Source organism: Arachis hypogaea, chromosome 3 (genome assembly GCF_003086295.3).
Source record: "Arachis hypogaea cultivar Tifrunner chromosome 3, arahy.Tifrunner.gnm2.J5K5, whole genome shotgun sequence".
Lineage (NCBI taxonomy): Eukaryota > Viridiplantae > Streptophyta > Magnoliopsida > Fabales > Fabaceae > Arachis > Arachis hypogaea.
Genome location: NC_092038.1, coordinates 119,646,506 through 119,666,872, shown reverse-complemented (window position 1 = coordinate 119,666,872; position 20,367 = coordinate 119,646,506). Strand labels below are relative to the sequence as shown.

The 20,367-nt window shown below is 38.0% G+C and overlaps 1 protein-coding gene and 1 non-coding gene across 3 annotated transcripts; one reads left to right on the top strand and one right to left on the bottom strand.

Moving 5' to 3' along the window:
- Positions 1-576: 576 nt before the first annotated feature.
- On the bottom strand, positions 577-680 carry LOC112793305 (small nucleolar RNA R71). Its single transcript, XR_003198003.1, has one exon. It is a non-coding gene; the product is annotated as a small nucleolar RNA R71 (small nucleolar RNA).
- An 11,609-nt stretch (positions 681-12,289) lies between these two features.
- Positions 12,290-18,581, top strand: LOC112791092 (uncharacterized). 2 transcript variants are annotated; one of them, XM_025833799.3, is made up of 13 exons: positions 12,290-12,730; positions 12,834-12,988; positions 13,229-13,320; positions 14,208-14,321; positions 14,799-15,129; positions 15,247-15,426; positions 15,564-15,644; positions 16,477-16,695; positions 16,838-16,980; positions 17,120-17,286; positions 17,488-17,705; positions 17,828-17,920; positions 18,196-18,581. In XM_025833799.3, exons 1-13 carry the CDS (start codon positions 12,523-12,525, stop codon positions 18,394-18,396), a joined length of 2,202 nt encoding a protein of 733 aa, XP_025689584.1. In that variant the 5' UTR covers positions 12,290-12,522; the 3' UTR covers positions 18,397-18,581. The 2 variants fall into 2 exon arrangements, with proteins under 2 accessions (XP_025689584.1, XP_072089478.1); XM_072233377.1 differs by having other exon boundaries at positions 17,828-17,924; positions 18,201-18,581.
- The last annotated feature ends 1,786 nt before the right edge of the window (positions 18,582-20,367 follow it).

Here is a 20,367-nt window from a genome sequence, read left to right as displayed (position 1 = left end):
AGAGGATTCCTCTTCCTTTTCTGTTCTCTTCTTTCTCATATGAGCAGGAACAAGGAAAAAGACATTCTTGTTGAAGCTGATTCAGAACCTGAAAGGACTCTGAAGAGGAAACTAAGAGAAGCTAAATCACAACAATCCAGAGACAACCTTGCTGAAATTTTCGAAAAAGAAAAGGAGATGGCAGCCGAACCCAACAACAATAATGCAAGTAGGATGCTTGGTGATTATACCACACCTACGTCCAAGTTTTATGGAAAAAGTATCTCAATTCCTGCCATAGGAGCAAACAATTTTGGGCTGAAACCTCAATTAGTTGCTCTAATGCAACAGAACTGCAAGTTTCATGGACTTCCATCAGAAGATCCCTACCAGTTCTTAACTAAGTTCTTGCAGATCTGTGAGACTATTAAGACTAATGGAGTAGATCCTGAAGTCTACAGGCTCATATTTTTCCCTTTTGCTATAAGAGACAGAGCTAGAGCATGGTTGGACTCTCAACCTAAAGATAGCCTGGACTCTTGGGATAAGCTGGTCACGGCCTTCTTGGCTAAGTTCTTTCCTCCTCAAAAGCTGAGCAAGCTTAGAGTGGATGTTCAAACCTTCAAACAAAAAGATGGTGAATCCCTCTATGAAGCTTGGAAAAGATACAAGCAGATGACCAAAAGATGTCCTTCTGACATATTTTTGGAATGGACCATGATAGATATATTCTGTTATGGTCTATCTGAGTTCTCTAAGATGTCACTAGACCATTCTGCAGGTGGATCCATTCACCTAAAGAAAACACCTGCAGAAGCTCAAGAACTTATTGACATGGTTGCAAATAACCAGTTCATGTACACTTCTGAGAGGAATTCCGTGAATAATGGGACGCCTCAAAGGAAGGGAGTTCTTGAAATTGATGCTCTGAATGCCATATTGGCTTAGAACAAAATGTTGACTCAGCAAGTCAACATGATTTCTCAGAGTCTGAATGGATGGCAAAATGCATCCAACAGTACTAAAGAGGCATCTTCTGAAGAAGAAGCTTATGATCTTGAAAACCCTGCAATGGCAGAGGTAAATTACATGGGTGAACCTTCTGGAAACACCTATAATTCTTCATGGAGAAATCATCCAAATTTCTCATGGAGGGATCAACAAAAGCCTCAACAAGGCTTTAATAATGGTGGAAGAAACAGGCTCAGCAATAGCAAGCCTTTTCCATCATCTTCTCAGCAACAGATAGAGAATTTCTGAGCAAAATACCCCTAACTTAGCAAATATAGTCTCTGATCTATCCAAAGCCACTTTAAGTTTCATGAGTAAAACAAGATCCTCCATCAGAAATCTGAAGACACAAGTGGGCCAGCTGAGTAAAAAAGTCACTGAAACTCCTCCTAGTACTCTTCCAAGCAATATTGAAGAAAATCCAAAAAGAAAGTGCAAGGCCATTGATATAATCAATATGGCCGAACCTAGAGAGGAAGGAGAGAATGTGAATCCCAATGAGGAAGACCTCATGGGACGTCTCTCAAGCAAGAAGGAGTTCCCTATTGAGGACCCAAAGGAAACTGAAGCTCATATAGAGACCATAGAGATTCTATTAAACCTCCTTCTGTCATTCATGAGCTTTGAAGACTATTCTTCCTCTGAAGAGGATGAAGATGTAACTGGAGAGCAAGTTGCTCAATATCTAGGAGCTATCATGAAGCTGAATGCCAAGTTATTTGGTAATGAGACTTGGGAAGGTGAACCTCCCTTGCTCATTGGTGAACTAGATACATGGGTTCAGCAAACTTTACCTCAAAAGAAACAAGATCCTGGTAAATTCTTAATACCCTGTACCATAGGCACCATGACCTTTGAAAAGGCTCTGTGTGACCTAAGGTCAGGCATAAATCTAATGCCACTCTCTATAATGGAGAAGCTGGGGATCATTGAGGTACAACCTGCCATATTCTCATTACAATTGGCAGACAAGTCAGTAAGACAAGCTTATAGATTGGTAGAGGACGTGTTAGTAAAGGTTGAAGGCCTTTACATCCCTGCTGATTTCATAATCTTAGACACTAGGAAGGAGAAGGATGAATGCATCATCCTTGGAAGACCTTTTCTAGCCACAGCAGGAGCTGTGATAGATGTTAACAGAGGAGAATTAGTCCTTCAATTGAATGGGGACTACCTTGTGTTTAAAGCTCAAGGACCTTCTTCTTTAACAATGGAGAGGAAGCATGAAAAGCTTCTCTCAGTACAGAGTCAAACAAAGCCCCCACAATCAAGTTCTAAGTTTGGTGTTGGGAGGCTACAACCAAACTCTAAGTTTGGTGTTGAATCCCAGACACAATACGCCCAGTCGATTAGAATTAAGAAAATTCTGTTCTTGTTGTTGCAAACATACGATTCATGCAGAGATAAAGAAATAGAAAGCAGAGATAAAGAAATAGAAAAAAGGATTGTTTGTGTGTCACCTTGCCAAACAAAGAATATGAAGAATGATACATATTCTAATATTCAAACTCTAAGTTTGGTGTTAGGAGTCTACAACATTGACCTGATCACCTGTGTGGCTCCAAGAGAGCCCACTGTCAAGCTATTGACATTAAAGAAGCGTTTATTGGGAGGCAACCCAATTTTTATTTATCTAATTTTATTTTTCTTTTATTATTCTTTAATGTTTTATTAGGTTCATGATCATGTGGAGTCACGAAAAAAATACTAAAATTAAAAACAGAATCAAAAACAGCAGAAGAAAAATCACACCCTGGAGGAAGGACTTACTGGCGTTCAAACGCCAGTAAGGAGCATCTGGCTGGCGTTCAACGACAGAACAGAGCATGGATCTGGCGTTGAACGCCAAAAACATGCAGCAATCTGGCGTTTAAACGCCAGGATTGCACACTGAGGAAAGCTGGCATTCAACGCCAGAAACATGCTGTAGATGGGCGTTGAATGCTCAGAACAAGCATAAAGCTGGCGTTTAACACCAGAAACAAGCATCAATATGGCGTTAAATGCCAGGATTGCACTCAGATGGCATTTTACATGCGTAATTGGTGCAGGGATATTAAATCCTTGACACTTCAGGATCTGTAGACCCCACAAGATCCCCACCTACCTCAACTCACCTTCTCTCTTCTTCACCAATCACCTCAATCTCTCTTCCCCATCACCTTTTCACCATTTACATCCATCCATCTCTTTCCCACCCAATCCTACCCATATGGCCGAAACATACACATCTCTCCCTCTCCCCATATCTTCTTCTTCTTCTTTCATTCCTTCTTCTTTTGCTCAAGGACGAGCAACATTCTAAGTTTGGTGTGGTAAAAGCATAACCTTTTTTGTTTTTCCATAACCATTGATGGCACCTAAGGCCAGAGAAACCTTAAGAAAGAGAAAAAAGGAAAGACAAAAGCTTCCACCTCTGAGTCATGGGAGATGGAGAGATTCATCTCAAGGGTCCATAGCTCAGTAGTAGAGCATTTGACTGCAAATCAAGAGATTCCTGAGATACCTCAGGGGATACATTTTCCTCCACACAATTATTGGGAGCAACTAAGGATAGGAGCACCAAAATCACTAGAGATCAAGCAACAAAGGTAAGGAAGAGACATAGAAGAACTCAAAGACATCATTGGTTCTTCAAGAAGAAAGCGCCACCATAACTAAGGTGGACTCATTCCTTGTTCTTATTTTTTCTGTTTTTTCGGTTTTTATGCTATATGTGTGTTTATGTTTTGTGTCTCTACCTCATGATCATTAGTATTGAGTAACTATGTCTTAAGGCTATGAATAATTTCATAAATTCTTCACCGCTCTTAAATGAAAAATGTTTCTAATTCAAAAGAACAAGAAGTACATGAATTTCGAGATTATCCTTGAATTTAGTTTAATTATATTGATGTCGTGACAATAATTTTTATTTTCTGAATGAATGCTTGAACAGTGCATATTTTTTATCTTGTTGTTTATGAATGTTAAAATTGTTGGCTCTTGAAAGAATGATGAACAAAGAGAAATGCTATTGATAATCTGAAAAATCATGAAAATTGATTCTTGAAGCAAGAAAAAGCAGTGAAAAAACAAAAGCTTGCGAAAAAAAGGGCAAAAAAATTAGAAAGAAAAAGAAAAAGCAAGCAGAAAAAGCCTATAGCCCTTAAAACCAAAAGGCAAGGGTAAAAAGGATCCAAGGCTTTGAGTATCAATGGATAGGAGGGCCCAAGGGAATAGAATCCAGGCCTAAGCGACTAAATCAAGCTGTCCCTAACCATGTACTTGTGGCATACAGGTCCAAGTGAAAAGCTTGAGATTGAGTTGTTAAAGTCGTGATCCAAAGTAAAAAAAGGTGTGCTTAAGAGCTCTGGACACCTCTAACTGGGGACTTTAGCAAAGCTGAGTCACAATTTGAAAAAGGTTCACCTAGCTATGTGTCTGTGACATTTATGTATCTAGTGGTAATACTGGAAAACAAAGTGCTTAGGGCCACGGTTTAGGGTTTAGAATCAATAACACCATCTGAAATTCTAAGTTTCTAGAGATGCCAATCATTCTAAACTTCAAAGGAAAAAGTGAGATGCCAAAACTGTTCAGAAGCAAAAAGCTACAAGTCCCGCTCATCTAATTAGAATTAATATTCATTGATATTTTGGAATTTATAGTATATTCTCTTCTTTTTATCCTAATTGATTTCCAGTTGCTTGGGGACAAGCAATAATTTAAGTTTGGTGTTGTGATGAGCGGATAATTTATACGCTTTTGGCATTGTTTTTAGATAGTTTTTAGTATAATCTAGCTACTTTTAGGGATGTTTTCATTATTTTTTATGCTAAATTCACATTTCTAGACTTTACTATGAGTTTGTGTATTTTTCTGTGATTTCAGGTATTTTCTGGCTGAAATTGAGGGACCTGAGCAAAACTCTGATAAAAGGCTGACAAAGGACTGCTGATGCTGTTGGATTCTGACCTCCCTGCACTCGAAATAGATTTTCTGGAGCTACAGAATTCTAAATGGCACGCTCTCAACAGCGTTGGAAAGTAGACATCCAGAGCTTTCCAGCAATATATAATAGTTCATACTTTATTCAAGATTAGACGACGTAAACTGGCGCTCAACGCCAATTCCATGTTGCATTCTGGAGTCAAACACCAGAAACACGTCACGAACCAGAGTTGAACACCAAAAACACGTTACAACTTGGCGTTCAACTCCAAAAGAAGCCTCAGCTCGTGTAAAGTTCAAGCTCATCCCAAGCACACACCAAGTGGGCCCCGGAAGTGGATTTCTGCATCAATTATTTACTTCTGTAAACCCTAGTAGCTAGTATAGTATAAATAGGACTTTTTACTGTTGTATTCGGGGTCTTTGACCATTCGGTCTTTTGACCATAGGTCCTTCTCCCTATTTTCGAATTCATATCATATTTTGGGAGCTGGCCATTTGGCCATGCCTGGACCTTCACTTATGTATTTTCAACGGTGGAGTCTCTACACACCATAGATTAAGGGTGTGGAGCTCCGCTGTACCTCAAGTTTTAATGCAATTACTACTATTTTCTATTCAATTCGATTTATTCCTATTCTAAGATACCATTCGTACGTCAACCTGATGGATGTGATGATCCATGACACTCATCATCATTCGTCCCTATGAACGTGTGCCTGACAACCACTTCTGTTCTGCAAGTGAAAGCTAGAGTGTGTATCTCTTGGATTCCTAATGCACGACGCATGGTTGCCCTCACCTGACAACCGAGCCTTCCATTCCGTGAGATTAGAGTCTTCATGGTATAAGCTAGAATTGATGGCGGCATTCATGAGAATCCAGAAAGTCTAAACATTGTGTGTGGTATTCCGAGTAGGATTCAAGGATTGAATGACTGTGACGAGCTTCAAACTCGCGATTGTTGGGCGTGATGACAAATGCAAAAGAATCAAGGGATTCTATTCCAACATGATCGAGAACCGACAGATGATTAGCCGTGCCGTGACAGAGCATTTGGACCTTTTTCACTGAGATGATAGGATGTAGCCATTGACAACGGTGATGCCCTACATACAGCCTGCCATGGAAAGGAGTAAGAAGGATTGGATGAAGGCAGTAGGAAAACAAAGATTCAGAAGGAGCACAACATCTTCATACGCCTATCCAAAATTTCCATCGATGATCTGCATAAGTATTTCTATCTTTTTTTTTCAGTTTATTTACTATTATTATTCGAAAATTCTCACCATTTATTATCTGCCTGACTGAGATCTACAAGATGACCATAGCTTGCTTCATACCAACAATCTCTGTGGGATCGACCCTTACTCACGTAAGGTTTATTACTTGGATGACCCAATACACTTGCTGGTTAGTTGAGCGAAGTTGTGAAATTATGTTTAGACCATGGTATTGAGCACCAAGTCTTTGGGGCCATTACCTAGGACAATCAATTTCGAACAACAATTTAAGTATGAATCACAATTTCGTCCACCAGGTAACTATTTGAGTCCACAATATTCTCTTTTCCGTAAATAATCGCCAAAAAATCTTCATCAGGAAGGCTTCATTCATCTCTTGCAGCCTACAGAACCCCAATCCACCTTATTGGTTAGGTTGGCACAACATACTCTACTTAATCAGGTGTACCTTCTTTTTGTAATTGTTGTCTCCCCAAACAAAGTTTCTAATTACCTTCTCCACTTCATTGCAAATCCCTTCGGATTTTTTAGTATGTTGCATATCATAATAGGCTAGAAGATTCAACACAGATTTTGCTAGTATAACTCTTCCTGTAAGCGATAAATATTAGGTTTTTTCAGCCTTCTAATTTTTTTTGGCACCTGTTGCAACACATGCTCAAATTTCTCCTTGCCTCTTTTTTCTCATTGGTAATCGTAGATCCCAAATATTTGTCCAGACTCTGATTCTTCTGAAACTGGCATACTCTTTTTATGGCTTCTCTATCTTCCTCCCTTACATTATTGGAAAAAACTATGATTGTCTTTAGGGTATTTACTTTCAACGAGAGACTACACAAAATTCTTTCATAACTTCCATGACAAGTTGGATATGCTCCACACTCACTTTTGCAAACACTAATAAGTTGTCCAATAAAAAGAGGTGTGAGATGGTTGGTCCCCTTCTTCCCACCTAGATAGGTTTTCACAAGTTGTTCTCTACATACTTCTTAATAATTTGGGATAGTTTATCCATCACAATCACAAAGAGGTATGGTGATGCCGAGTCTCTTTGCCTTAACCCCCGTGATGGGGTGAAACTTTCCGTTTTTCCTCCATTCTAAAGTAACTTATAACACAATTAATAATAACTTTTCTTAGCTTATTAGTTACTCAAAATTCCACCACGCATTCATTAAGGAAGAATCACTTTACTTTATCATAAACCTTTTCAAAATCAAATTTGATTACCATGAATCCTTTTTCTCCCTTTCATCTTCCTCATAATGTGCATTATCCTTTTGCAGTTAATATATTATCATGTATTTTCCTCCCTAGTACAAAACTTGACTACTACGGAGCAATTCTATCTTTAAGGCTTGGCTTAATTCTATCCACCACTACCTTAGACAACCCTTTATAGCTCACATTGCAAAGGGATATAGGCATGAATTGGGTGATAAACTTAGGGGTAGGCTGTTTGGGAATAAGGGTGTTATTCATCTTCTTAATATAGCTTGGTTCTTTCTAACATATATCAATCATAGAGGACACATTGGGACATACACAATTTCAACGGTCTTTATAAGAACTCGTTGGGAACCCATCCTCCCCATGGCTTTAAGCGATCCCATACGCATTCTTGATTTCTTCTCAGCTTGGGGGTAAATCCATACTACTTCTAATCTCTTTGGCCATGGGAGGATAAGGATGAGAGATATTCAAGGAATGTAGGCATACCTCCTCTTCCTTATACAACCTTTTGAAGAAGTTTATGGCATGAAGAGCTATAACCTCCTACTTTTCCATCCACTCGCCATTGTCATCTTGAAATTTCAAAATTTAGTTCTTCCTCCTTTGTATGATGGTTTTAGTGTGGTAATACCTTGTGTTTGGTAGCCTTCTACCACTTATCTTTCTCTTGAGTTTTGCATCCATATAACCTTTTCTCTTTCTAGTATGTTCTCCAATTCCTCTTGAAGTTATTTATCCAATCTTTTTGGAAGGGGGTTATGTTCATAAGCCTTCACTTTTTAAATGATCCCTATCCAATTGATAAGCTTACGCTTCTATCTATCAACGTGTTCAAAGAAATCTCTATTCCACTCATTCAGTCCCTTGGTTAGATTTCTCAGATCTATATTCAAAGGTTCGTCTTTCTTCCAGTTACTCTCTATACACTCTTTAAACTCTGGGTAGAGGTTCCACATTACTTCAAAATAGAAAGATATGTCTCTTCTCTATATAAAATGAGGTTCAAAGGTGATCAGTAAAGGGTGATGGTTCGAATCAGTTCTCATAAGGACATCAACTCTAGCCTCTTCATATCTAGTCATCCACATCATATTAGCCAGTGTTCTATTTAGGCGTTTAAACACTCTATCTAGCCCCTGCCACTAAGGGTCTCTCCAAGTAAACTTACTTCCTACATACCCAAGGTCTGCCAGTCTACATGCATTGATCCACTATTTGAACTTTATACAAGCTCTAGAATCTATCACCCCTCCTCTTTTCTTTTTAGACATACAAGAAATATTGTTAAAATCTCCTACCACAAGCCATTCTTTGTTCACAGTCGTCACGACCTCAATCATCTCATTCCTAAAACTTCTTCGAAGTCTTTCCTAGGGCTTGCATACATTGCAGTTAGTAACCAGTTACCCTAATTATTGCTCCAAACCTCTAATTGGACAAACTGGGTTTTCAATTGAATAATTCTCATAGTTAAATTAGGATCCTTCTAAAAAATCCATGTGCCCCACTAAAACCAATGACATTCCCTATGTGAAAAAAGTAAAAACCAAGTCTCCTAATGACATTCAATGCATGTTCACCATTACACCTAGTTTCTTAAAGAATAACAAAATCAGGCTTATAAACTTTGCAAAATTCCTTCAAAGAGCGAGTGAAAGCTTGACTCATTGGTCCCTTACAATTCCAAGAAAATACTATCATAAGGTTAGCATTAGACGAAATAGACCCAGAATTACTACTCCATTACCACCTTATCTCCCTCTAAAGATGTTTTCTCCATTCCTTTCGTAGTTATAGGGTTTTTGTCCAAACCTACCCCATAATCTTCCTTACCTCTTCCTTCGGCTATCGCCTTTTCTATCTCCATTGTCTTCCTTCGCACTTCTTCCTCAAATATTAATGCTACTTCTAGCATGATCTCTGAGTCTATAGAATGTGGATCCGACGGTTCTGGATCCATCGCAACGACTAGGGCTGCACATGGATTGGATAATATCTGTGGTATTTATCCACATTTGATCCGCATTTTACGGATATTATCCGATCCGCAGAGTCATTGGATCGGGTCAGATCTAATCCGCACACTAATAGGATTCGGTAGCGGATATTGCATTGATATCCGCAGATTCACAGATCCATATAATAGCATAGTTTCATATTTCAAAAAACCTAACCCAGAAGCCCTTACCCCCCTTAAATGGCACTGCTCTCTCCTCTCTCACATCCCATACTCGTCTCTCTACTTCTCTTAGAGCTCACTACCGACCTCATCAATCAATGTCGTTCACTTCAGTCACCGGCGTCTCCTCCATCGTCGCGTCCCCTCCATTCTCTCCTTAGACCACGTCTACTTCCTCGTCTCCTTCATCGTGTCGTCATCTTTGTTCTTGTCGTTCCTCTTTTCTTCCTTGCCGCCTTGCCTCTTTGTTCGGTCGCCACTCGCTTCTCCTCATCTGTTTGTTAGTGCTGTTAATCACTTAATCATCACCGTTGTTATGCTTCTGTCTCTGTTTGGTCGCTATTCTACTTCTGATCACTGTTCCAGTGCGGATCTACTTCACTTTTTGCAATTCTACTTCTGCTTCACTTCTGTAGTTCTAGATCTGCTTCTAGTTATTTTTTGTGATTTAAATTCTATTATGGTCTGATTCTGGTTTAATTAGAAACTGTTAGCCTTATGGTTCATGTTGTAGTGAAATTATTTTGACTTTTGTTTTGAATTTTTAATTTTTAAGAAAATTTTTTGAGTGGGTATATCCGATATCCGATCCTATCCTATCCGCAAATGTGTGGAGCAGATTGGATCGGATCCAAGCCTAAAAAATTTGGATATTGTATCTGATCTGATCTTATGGGATTAGTGTGGATCGGATCGAGATTTCGCTCATATCCGATCTGATCTGTGTGCAACTCTAGCAACGGCTTGGTCTTCTTCCATAAGGGCAGTTTTAGGCACTACTATATCTTTTTCCGTGCTTTGTGGAGAGTTTGGTTGAGGAACATGGCTCATACCTGGGGTGTGGTGGAAGCTGTTTATGATATTATTATTTGTTAAAGGTTTTAGATTTCTAGATTTTGGACTTTGTGGATCATTTTGTTGGGATGGTGTAAGGGTCACGTGTTGTGTTGTGTTCTGAATTGGTCATTATTAGGTTCATTATGGGTCTTAAGAGTATTCTGGATAGGAGCTGATGGATTTTCCAAACTTATTGGGCTTATTGGTCTCACTTGTGGGTTTTTCGATGATTAGGCTGTGATATTGTTATGGCCTGGAAAGTTGCTAGGTGGGGTCGCATTAGTATGCTTAGTAGGATTTTCTTGGGGTTTTCTTTCTTGATCCTTTTGATTTTCCTTTGGCGGGCAACCTCTGCATCCTTATGATTGGATTCATTAGCATTTACGTCCTCCACAGATAAAACTGCAAACCTCGTATCATCCACGTTCTTTGTATTCTTTTTCCAACTCTTTCCATTCATGCCGTTCACCCCATTACTCCCTGCCGCATCACCTCCTTTTGTTCTCTTGCCACATGGCCGTCGTTGTATCACCATCCACAATCTAAAGTGATCTTGTGAATTTTCTTTTCCTGATTTACCCTCCTTATTTCCATTAATGGCCTCTTTGTCCTTTTGCGCACTTCGTCTTTACTGTTCATCTTCTCCTCCTCTCCCTTGACTGTCCGAGCCCCCTACCGCTGCTTTACCCCCTTTCTCCTTTTCTACCATTGTCTTTGTTGGGAACTTATCCTTCTCATGGCCAACTTGCCACTCTCAAAACAAATGTCATATAACCTTTCATACTCCACTAGGTATTTTACTCCATTGATAGAGTATTTAGAAATAAGAGGTTCTATAAGATCTAGCTCTACACAACCATGCAAACTTTTTTTTTGCATTTATCAACTGTATTAGAGTCCACCTTGAGCGTTCTTCCTACAACATTCTAATCCTTTCTAGCATCTCCTTCTCATAGTACTCAATTGCTAATCTGGGAAAGCTTACCCAAGCCGCCACCATATCTATAGTTGCCTCCATGGGGTTGAATTTTGGCTTTTAGAACCGGATTGAGAGATAATGGTAAAAAATCTTTCATGGCCCCTCTGCCAGAACATAATCAAGGTCTTTTTGGGAGTAGAACTTGACCATGAAATGCTTTCTTGTTTCCCCCACGTGCTCTCTAGCCTTCTAGTTAGAATTGGTAGAAAAATATTCCTTCCCATCAGCTTAACAATTAAAGCGTGTCTCACCATGGATGTCTAAGGTTCTTCATGGCAGCCTCATTTATCTCTTGTTGTTGCTCTTCCATCCTCCTCTATCTTTTCACTAAAAGTTCTTCTGGTTACTCTTTCATTCACAGCTCCTCCTTCTTCTTCCACCATCTAATCTTCCTCTCCAGCTTTGATGGATATTATTAGAATATATTAGGATCAATTAACATTTATTAGAATTATTTAATATATCTAAATATTTATTATATGACATATTTATTATTTTGATTCTCTTAACACATATAAATACTCCTCTATATTGTACCATTCTAACAACTTGAATACACTCAAAACTTTTCTCTATTGTTCTTTCTTACCTTTCTAACAGATACATTTTCTGAGAAACCTTACTCCTCCCCTGCTTTCCTTACCTTTTTAGCTATCCTCATGGGTCCTCTCCAAGCTCACCTTGTGGTTCGTGAGAACGGGAGTGTCCTCCACAGACATAGCCACCCCTTGTAACGGTTGATTCGAACTCCCGATACTTGTTTAAGCGGATTAGTGAGCTAACAACTAGACCAATCTAACTTGATTACCTGAATTTTCTTTTTTAATCATGGAAAGTGCTTCGGTGTTTTTTGTCTTTTTTGTTCATACATACACACTCACACACTAACCTAGCAACTACTTGTTTCATATTTTTACAAAATATTTTGTTGGAAGCCCAGTAAGAAGTTTGGGCTTGTCCCACAATGTTGATCGGCTTCGCTAGAATGGGATGAGGTTCGATGAGGCAGCTGCAGCAGCACCAGATAACGATGAAACGGCATTGAAGCAGCACAACGACCAAAGTTACCAAAACCGTTTTGAAGAAACTATAATCGGGAAGTCAATGCCATAACCATACTATCTGTAATGGCGACGACGACGCTGTTCACCCTCCATCTCTGTCGTTTTGGCCAAAGCTTCTCCAAAAAACTATTCTCTACGTCCCCTTCTTCTGACACTCTTCTGAACCCTCACCACGTCACGTTCCACCACAAATTACGCCGCCCGAACTCCTCCTCCGCCCCCGCTTTCTTCCGGCGCTTCTCAACTGTCGCAGCTGCTTCCACTTCCGGAGGTACATACCACTGTATCTTCTTCTTTTCCCCCAAATTTGGTGCTTCTTTGGTGTCAATGTTATTGAAAATTCGGTGTGTTTGGTCGTTTGAGGAATTTTGCAGAGGTGAATTACGATGGAATTGGAACAGCTGATGAAAAATATGATGTGATTGTGGTGGGAGGAGGGCACGCAGGTTGTGAAGCCGCACTTGCCTCTGCGCGTTTGGGTGCAAGAACTCTTCTTCTTACTCTCAACATTGACCGTATTGCCTGGCAGGTTTACTTTCCACTATTAGTATTGTCTTAGCTTCAATCATTAATTAATCTGTAATCAATGTTATAGTTGTTAACATATTCATGTTGCAATGTACTTAATTCAACTGGTACAACTTCGCCTTTTGACTTGCTGTACCTTATGCGTATTGTGTGTATTTGGTTAAGCGCATGGTGTATGATGTGTGCTTCTGTCTCTATGCCAAGATTTGACGAGTTGCTAACTGAGCTGAGTTTGGTGCAGCCTTGCAATCCAGCTGTTGGTGGACCTGCGAAGTCTCAATTGGTTCACGAAGTGGATGCGCTAAGTGGTGAAATAGGGAAGATTGCTGACAGGTAAAGTGTGAGACTTGTAAAAGTTCATTTCTAGTTCTTTACCATACTTTAATTCCCTCGATTTTGTGAATGTAGATTGTCATGATCATTAGATGGTAACTGGCTTTACTTGCCTCATTTCCTTTCTGGGATTCCTTTAGACATTAGCTGCCATTTTTCTTTTGGTTATTTCAGTGAGGGTTGGTCCATTAAGTATTATTATTTATACTGGACAAAGATTAGGTAAAGATTTCCCAACTGTATTGCTATAATATTTACTTATTTAGCATATGATATGATAAGAACCCAATTTTCCAAATCCAAAATCCTGATCTTTTAATAAGATTGTTAAAGTTCTGCATTCCACCATTGTAGGTCATAATGAAAGGATGATAGGACATAATAAAGATAATGAAAAAGTGGCAATTATAAGTTGCCGAGTCTGCTGGGAAGTTGCAAAATTCTCTTACCTATCTGATTTTGAAGTTATATGAGCTTAGAGGTAAGAGTGTTGACATCTTCATTGCTCTAAATAGGGTGGAGTAGTTTGGGTCCATAAGGAGAGCATTACTCAGTTTGAATCTTGTATTATCTTTGTGCTTTACTTGTAGATCCTTGTGTCATTCTAATAATCTGCTGAAAATTCACAAGATTTTACTTCTTTCTTCAGTGATCACTATATATAAGATTAGAAGTTAGCAGATATAGTTTATTTCTTTCACTTCTAGTTGATGCTTCCTTTTTCTGTTTTTTATATATTGGTATATAAGATATTTACTTTTGCTTTATGAGTAACTCTGCTATCTTTTATCTCTCAGTGATGGTTTTATAGTAAATTTCATTTGCATATATTCTAGTTTGAAGAGTTGGGGTTTTCTTCGCTCATACACGTATTTGCTTGTGTTCAGATGTTACTTGCAGAAGCGGGTGCTTAATGTATCCAGAGGACCTGCAGTTCGTGCATTACGTGCTCAAACTGATAAAAGGGAATATGCCATGCAAATGAAAAGTGTAGTAGAAAGGTAAGTTCACATCCATATATTTTATTTTCTGTGTAGTGTGTCATTTCCTGTATCCATTTTTCTACACAGCTTTTGCCTGTGTTTAATGACAGTCAATCAGTGGTAGAGCATGAACCAAAGTTTCAAAGGGTTAAAAATTTTAAGTAAAGTTCTAACGTTGGATTTTCCTTTTTCAAAAAATATAATTATCTTAGTTATAATGCTTTAAAAATAAATCTATGCATAGCCGGTTACATATCATTTGAAAATTATAATTATTAGTAGCAACATTTCTCTAGCTCTATCAATCGTCTGTTTTTATAATTTTTATAATCAAGTATGAAGATAACAACAATAATAAGGACAAGACATGTAAGGGTTCTACATGGTGATGCTTTCCAACTCCAGTAGCCAGTTGTGTTTTCTTTTACATGCTCTATGCAAATGCTATTTTTAAGTTACTTCCTAGCTGATTTGTCTTTACTGTATCTTTTGCAGCACACCAAACCTTTCAATCAGAGAGGCTATGGTCACAGATATATTACTTGGGAAAAATGATAATGTGGAAGGTGTTTGTACATTTTTTGGGATGAAATTCTATGCTCCATCTGTTGTTCTCACAACAGGAACTTTTATGAGTGGCAAAATCTGGGTTGGTAGAACTTCCATGCCTGCAGGAAGAGCTGGCGAGTCTGCTTCTCATGGATTAACTGAGAACTTACAGCGTCTTGGTTTTGAAACTGATCGGCTGAAAACCGGAACCCCTGCCCGAGTGGACATTCGTACTGTAGATTTCTCAGGTTTAGAGCCTCAGCATGGAGACAAAGAGGTTTATCCATTTAATCCTATATTTATGTTTGTTAGATTGAAGTTTTGGGTCAAATCAAGTGTTTCCTCTGCAATTAAAAAGAAAAAGAAAACCTCAGTTTATGTTCATAATTGGCAGGTCAGCTGGTTTAGTTTTGATCCTGATGTCCATATTGAAAGAGAACAGATGTGCTGCTATCTAACCCGTACTACAGGTAGAACTCACCAGATAATAAGAGATAACTTACATGAAACACCAACTTATGGAGGATGGGTTGAAGCTAAAGGACCAAGATATTGTCCTTCCATTGAAGATAAGGTATGTTTCAACAATACTAGTTGCTAAAAAACAGTTATTAACTTGTTTTCCTTAACCAGTATTATATTTACAGAGTTAGCGATGTTTAAATATGCGTTCCATATTATATTCTGATTTAATATATCGTTCACCTCTAGATTGTAAGGTTCCAAGATAAAGAGTCTCATCAAATATTTCTTGAACCAGAGGGTCGCAGTGTGCCTGAGCTCTATGTGCAGGTAAGATGGATATTTATTTTCTTATTTGTATTCTGAAAGATATTTGAGTAAAATAGTGTGTGGCAAAGATTAATGAATTAAATATTAAACTGATGTAGTTTTGGCAATGGAACAAAAATAAGTTGCAAAAGTAATTATAACAAATGTATTTACCTGGTTTACCACTGTAGGGGATAGTGATGCTTTTGTGTTGTAGTATTCTGGACTGGTGGAAGCATCCCTCTAATGTGTGGGCGTGATCTGAATTTTCTGGTATCCTTGTTTATAATAAATACGACTATTACATGTTTTGAAGCCTTACCAACTGTATAAAACCAACATATGAAAAAGGATGAATATGGGATTCTATTGTCTTGTCTAATAAAACAAGGATGTGTTATGGATTTGAGTTGCAGATTGATGGAAGAACTTTTTCTTTTAACAAAGGATAATGTCTGAAGTTGGATGAGTTGGAAATTACAATTATGTGATTTAGTATATGGTCTTTTGTTGCTTTTTTCTGGTTAGGGAAGTTTTTTGGTGAGGGAGATGATCTTGGTTTATATCCTTTTATTTTGCTGGCATTTCTATTTATAGCAGGGATATTTAGTGCACTGTTTGTCTTTGGAATCTTGGATAAGGCTTTGTTGCTAATGTTGGTTTGTGATTTTTAATTTGCTCTTTTTGAGCATAATGTCTACATGATCGTTATGTTTAAAGCTTTTAGCTTTTTTCATGAGTTGGGCTTTCTAAATTGTGAACTTGTAGTAGTCAACTAAACCGTAAAACTTACTTACAATGTTGATATTCATGCAATTAACCTTTCTGTTCTCTTTTATAATAAATCTTTTAGGGGTTCTCAACAGGTTTGCCAGAGAGATTACAACTACCTTTGCTCAGAACTTTGCCTGGACTTGAGAACTGTTCAATGTTGAGGCCTGCATATGCTGTAGAGTATGATTATTTACCTGCTCATCAATGTGCTAGGTCTCTTATGACAAAGAAAATACAAGGATTATTCTTCTCTGGTCAGATAAATGGAACTACTGGCTATGAGGAAGCTGCAGCACAGGTATTCCCTTAAAGTTTATCTGTGCATATATATCTAATGTTTTGTCTTTGTGCTTATTGCAAATTAGGCAAGAGGATTTCGTTAAAATCTTCTTGGCTATTTAGGTTTTTTATGCTAACAATTTACCATCTTCTCACTTTAGGGCATAATTTCTGGCATCAATGCGGCTAGATATGCAGATGGTAAGCAACTCATTGTCCTTGAAAGAGAGAGCAGCTATATAGGAACATTAATTGATGACCTAGTTACCAAGGATCTGCGAGAACCTTATCGCATGTTAACAAGGTACATTAAACATTTCAGCTCATGTACACAAGCATGCTGTTTCATTCAGTCTCTCATTTTTTAACAATTACATTTTATCCCCCCCCCCCCCCCCCCCCTTTTTTTTTTTGACAATTACACCTTATTTATTTCATGTTAGCCGCTCAGAGCATCGGTTACTCTTGAGATCTGATAATGCTGATAGCCGTCTCACCCCCTTGGCTCATGAAATTGGGTTGATAGATGATAGACGGTGGAAACTGTATCAGGAGAAACAGGCTCGAATTTCTGAGGAAAAGAAGCGATTGAGAAGTGTCAGAATTTCAGGTTTGTTTCTGCACTCTGTTTCATGGAAATTCACTCTCTGGAAAGCCCTTTCTATATATGGGATTGGCCGAATCTCTTCCCTTGGCAAAAAAACCCGGTGATATTTTCATATAAATAATCAATTCTAATGTTAGTACAAATTTTAGCTCTTCTTTTATTATCAATTCTAATGGCAGTCCCTTACAATCATCATGTCATCAGGGGGAGACTTGGCTGCTGAAGTTTCTCGAGTCTCCGGTCAGCCAGTGAGGGACTCTTCAACATTGGAAAGTCTTCTTAAGAAACCACACATACAATATGGAATTCTTGATGAGCATGGCTTTGGTAACATAGAGTTATCTAGAATAGAGAAAGAATGTGTTGAGATCGATATTAAGTACGAAGGTTTCATCTTGCGTCAGCAAAGCCAGCTTCAACAGGTCTGTGTTTTATCCATATCAATAAGAAAAGTCAGGGCTTCTTTGCTTGTGGTCCTTCACTACGGGAATCATTTGATGCTTGTACATAATGTCAATCTCATGTTGTGTGGATTTACCTGCAGATGGTTACTCAACAACATAGACAACTTCCCGAAGACTTGGATTACCATATGATTACAACGTTATCTATTGAAGCACGTGAAAAGCTTTCCAAGGTTTGTGGCACATATATTTGGACAATATAGCAGTTTGGATAGAACAGAGCAGACTGAAATGCATCTTTGAATCCACAAGTGCAATCCACAAATTTTTCATAATTAAACCAGATATTCATGGGATTATCCGGAAACCGGAAACAAACAATCCATACAGTACTAGTTAATTTGCTATCAAAGATAGTCTGATATTCATCCTACATTGAGAGTTTGACATTATGTATAAGTTATCATGTTTCTCCCATGGTCTCAATAAGTTCTTTCAATGATTTCAGGTTAGGCCGCAAACCATTGGTCAGGCAAGCAGAGTTGGTGGAGTGAGCCCTGCTGACATTACTGCTCTACTAATTGTGCTTGAAGCTAATCGGAGGAAAGCTCAGGAACAAAGCAGGTACAAAATAATGAATGCTATGCGAGCAAAAGCCCTAGAGGAGGAGGTGCCTGAAGTTTCTTGCACCGAAACAGTCAGCTCTTGATCAGTTACCTACCATTCTATCGATTTTGAAATCCTAGATGAATACACAAGGAAAGGAGAAAAAGTAAAAAGAAATTTATTGTTATAAATATATTTTTGTTGCCCATTTGACAATTTCTCTCCCCCAGTTGATGTAAAATTAAAAATTGTAAGTGCAGAAATAAAGTTATTTATCGTGGGCATAAATCTCTCTTGTTAATAAAATATGATCTTAAAGTAGCCATAAATTGTGGTAAGAAAATTTTTAGTAAATTAATAATGCAGAAGAAATATTTGATCTTTATATATCTTAAAACCCCAACAAAAAGATAATATCTTCAAACAAATTAATGATAATTTTGTAATTACTGAGAAATAGTATATTTTTATGGATTAATCTTAGCATACAAGCATTTAGCATTTACAAATGTTACAAGTGTTGAACCTTACTAATACCCTAAACGCGCTTTAATTGTTACGTACAAGTCACGCGCTATATAATAGAATTTAGTTTCAATCAAAATCAATTAATGCGCGAATATCTCTCTTCCAATCTTCAAAAGATTTCGTTATCTTTTTCGAAACTCTTGCCAAGTTTCTTCGTTCTCCTTTTCGTGTTCTCTCTTGGTCTTTTGGATCCTTCTTTCTTCTGCATTTATCACTTTGTTTTTCGTCATTCACCTGAGTTTTGCGAACTGTAACACTAGTTTCGTTTTATTTCGAATTTCTGGTTTCTGAAATCAAATTTTGAAGTCCTTTTGAAGATAATGGATGATTCAACCTCAGATTGTCAGCTCAATCACGTCGAAGTGGATTCAATCTCAGATTGTCAGCTCAATCACGGCGAAGTGGATTTTGAATTTGAATCGAACGAAGTTCCTGAGGTTTGATTTAGTTTCAGCTAATTATGATTGTCTAGCTGAATAATTCGTGAACATAGACTGTGAAATTAATGCGTGAACATAATCTGTGGATTGAATCTAATGTATTAGTTTTGATTAATTATCTGCAATTTATAGCAGATGCTCAGGTGTAGATCAGAACTTTTTGGGTGTATTTTTAGGGAGGTTTAGGTGTATTTTAGGAAAGTTTGGGTGTATTCAAAGTTTATGGTTTTTCTTATTATTTTTAATTAACTTGTTGTCGTTCGGGTGTATATCAGGAGTCCTTAGGTGTATGTTACTTTGATTGTTATTTTTTTTATGAGGTGCAGAAATTCTATAGTATTTTCTTATTTTTAACATGTATTTTGCAACCACTCTCTGTTGTTGATGAGCAGCTTATTCCCAAGGTTGGAATGACTTTTAAAAACCTTGAAGATGCTGCAAAATTTTACAAGGACTATGCCAAGACTGTAGGTTTTTCTACAAGAGTTCGGAGCACAAATAAAAAGGGAAACGAAATTAAGAATCAATTGATCACATGTAGCAGAGAGGGAAAATGGAAATTTAAAATATCTCCGACCGAGAAGACAAATCTCACAGCTAGTGTTAATTGTCCTGCAAGAATTTATACACACACATTAAAGGATGTTGGTTCTTGGATCATTTCGAAGGTCGTGCTGCATCATTCACACCCCTGCTGTCCAACTCAAGCAAAGATGCTCAAACAACACAGGGAACTAAGCATGTCCATTCGTCATACAATAGAGAATAACGAGGAGGCCGATATCAGACCAAGCAAAACATTCCAATCATTCGTTGCCGCAGCTGTGAGTCACCGCGAGTTAAATTTTATTGAAAATGATGTGAGAAATTACATCACAAGAGAAGTGCGGAATGTTTTGGAACAAGAAGATGCAAATGAATTCGGAAAATATTTATTGAGAATGAAAGAGAAGAATCAGAATTTCTTTTTTGAGCTCGAACTCGAAGACGATCAATCGATTAAGCTTGCTTTTTGGGCCGATGCAAGGAGCAGAGTTGCCTTTGAGTATTTCGGAGATGTTATTTCATTTGACACTACCTCCAATACAAACAGGTAATATGCTGTT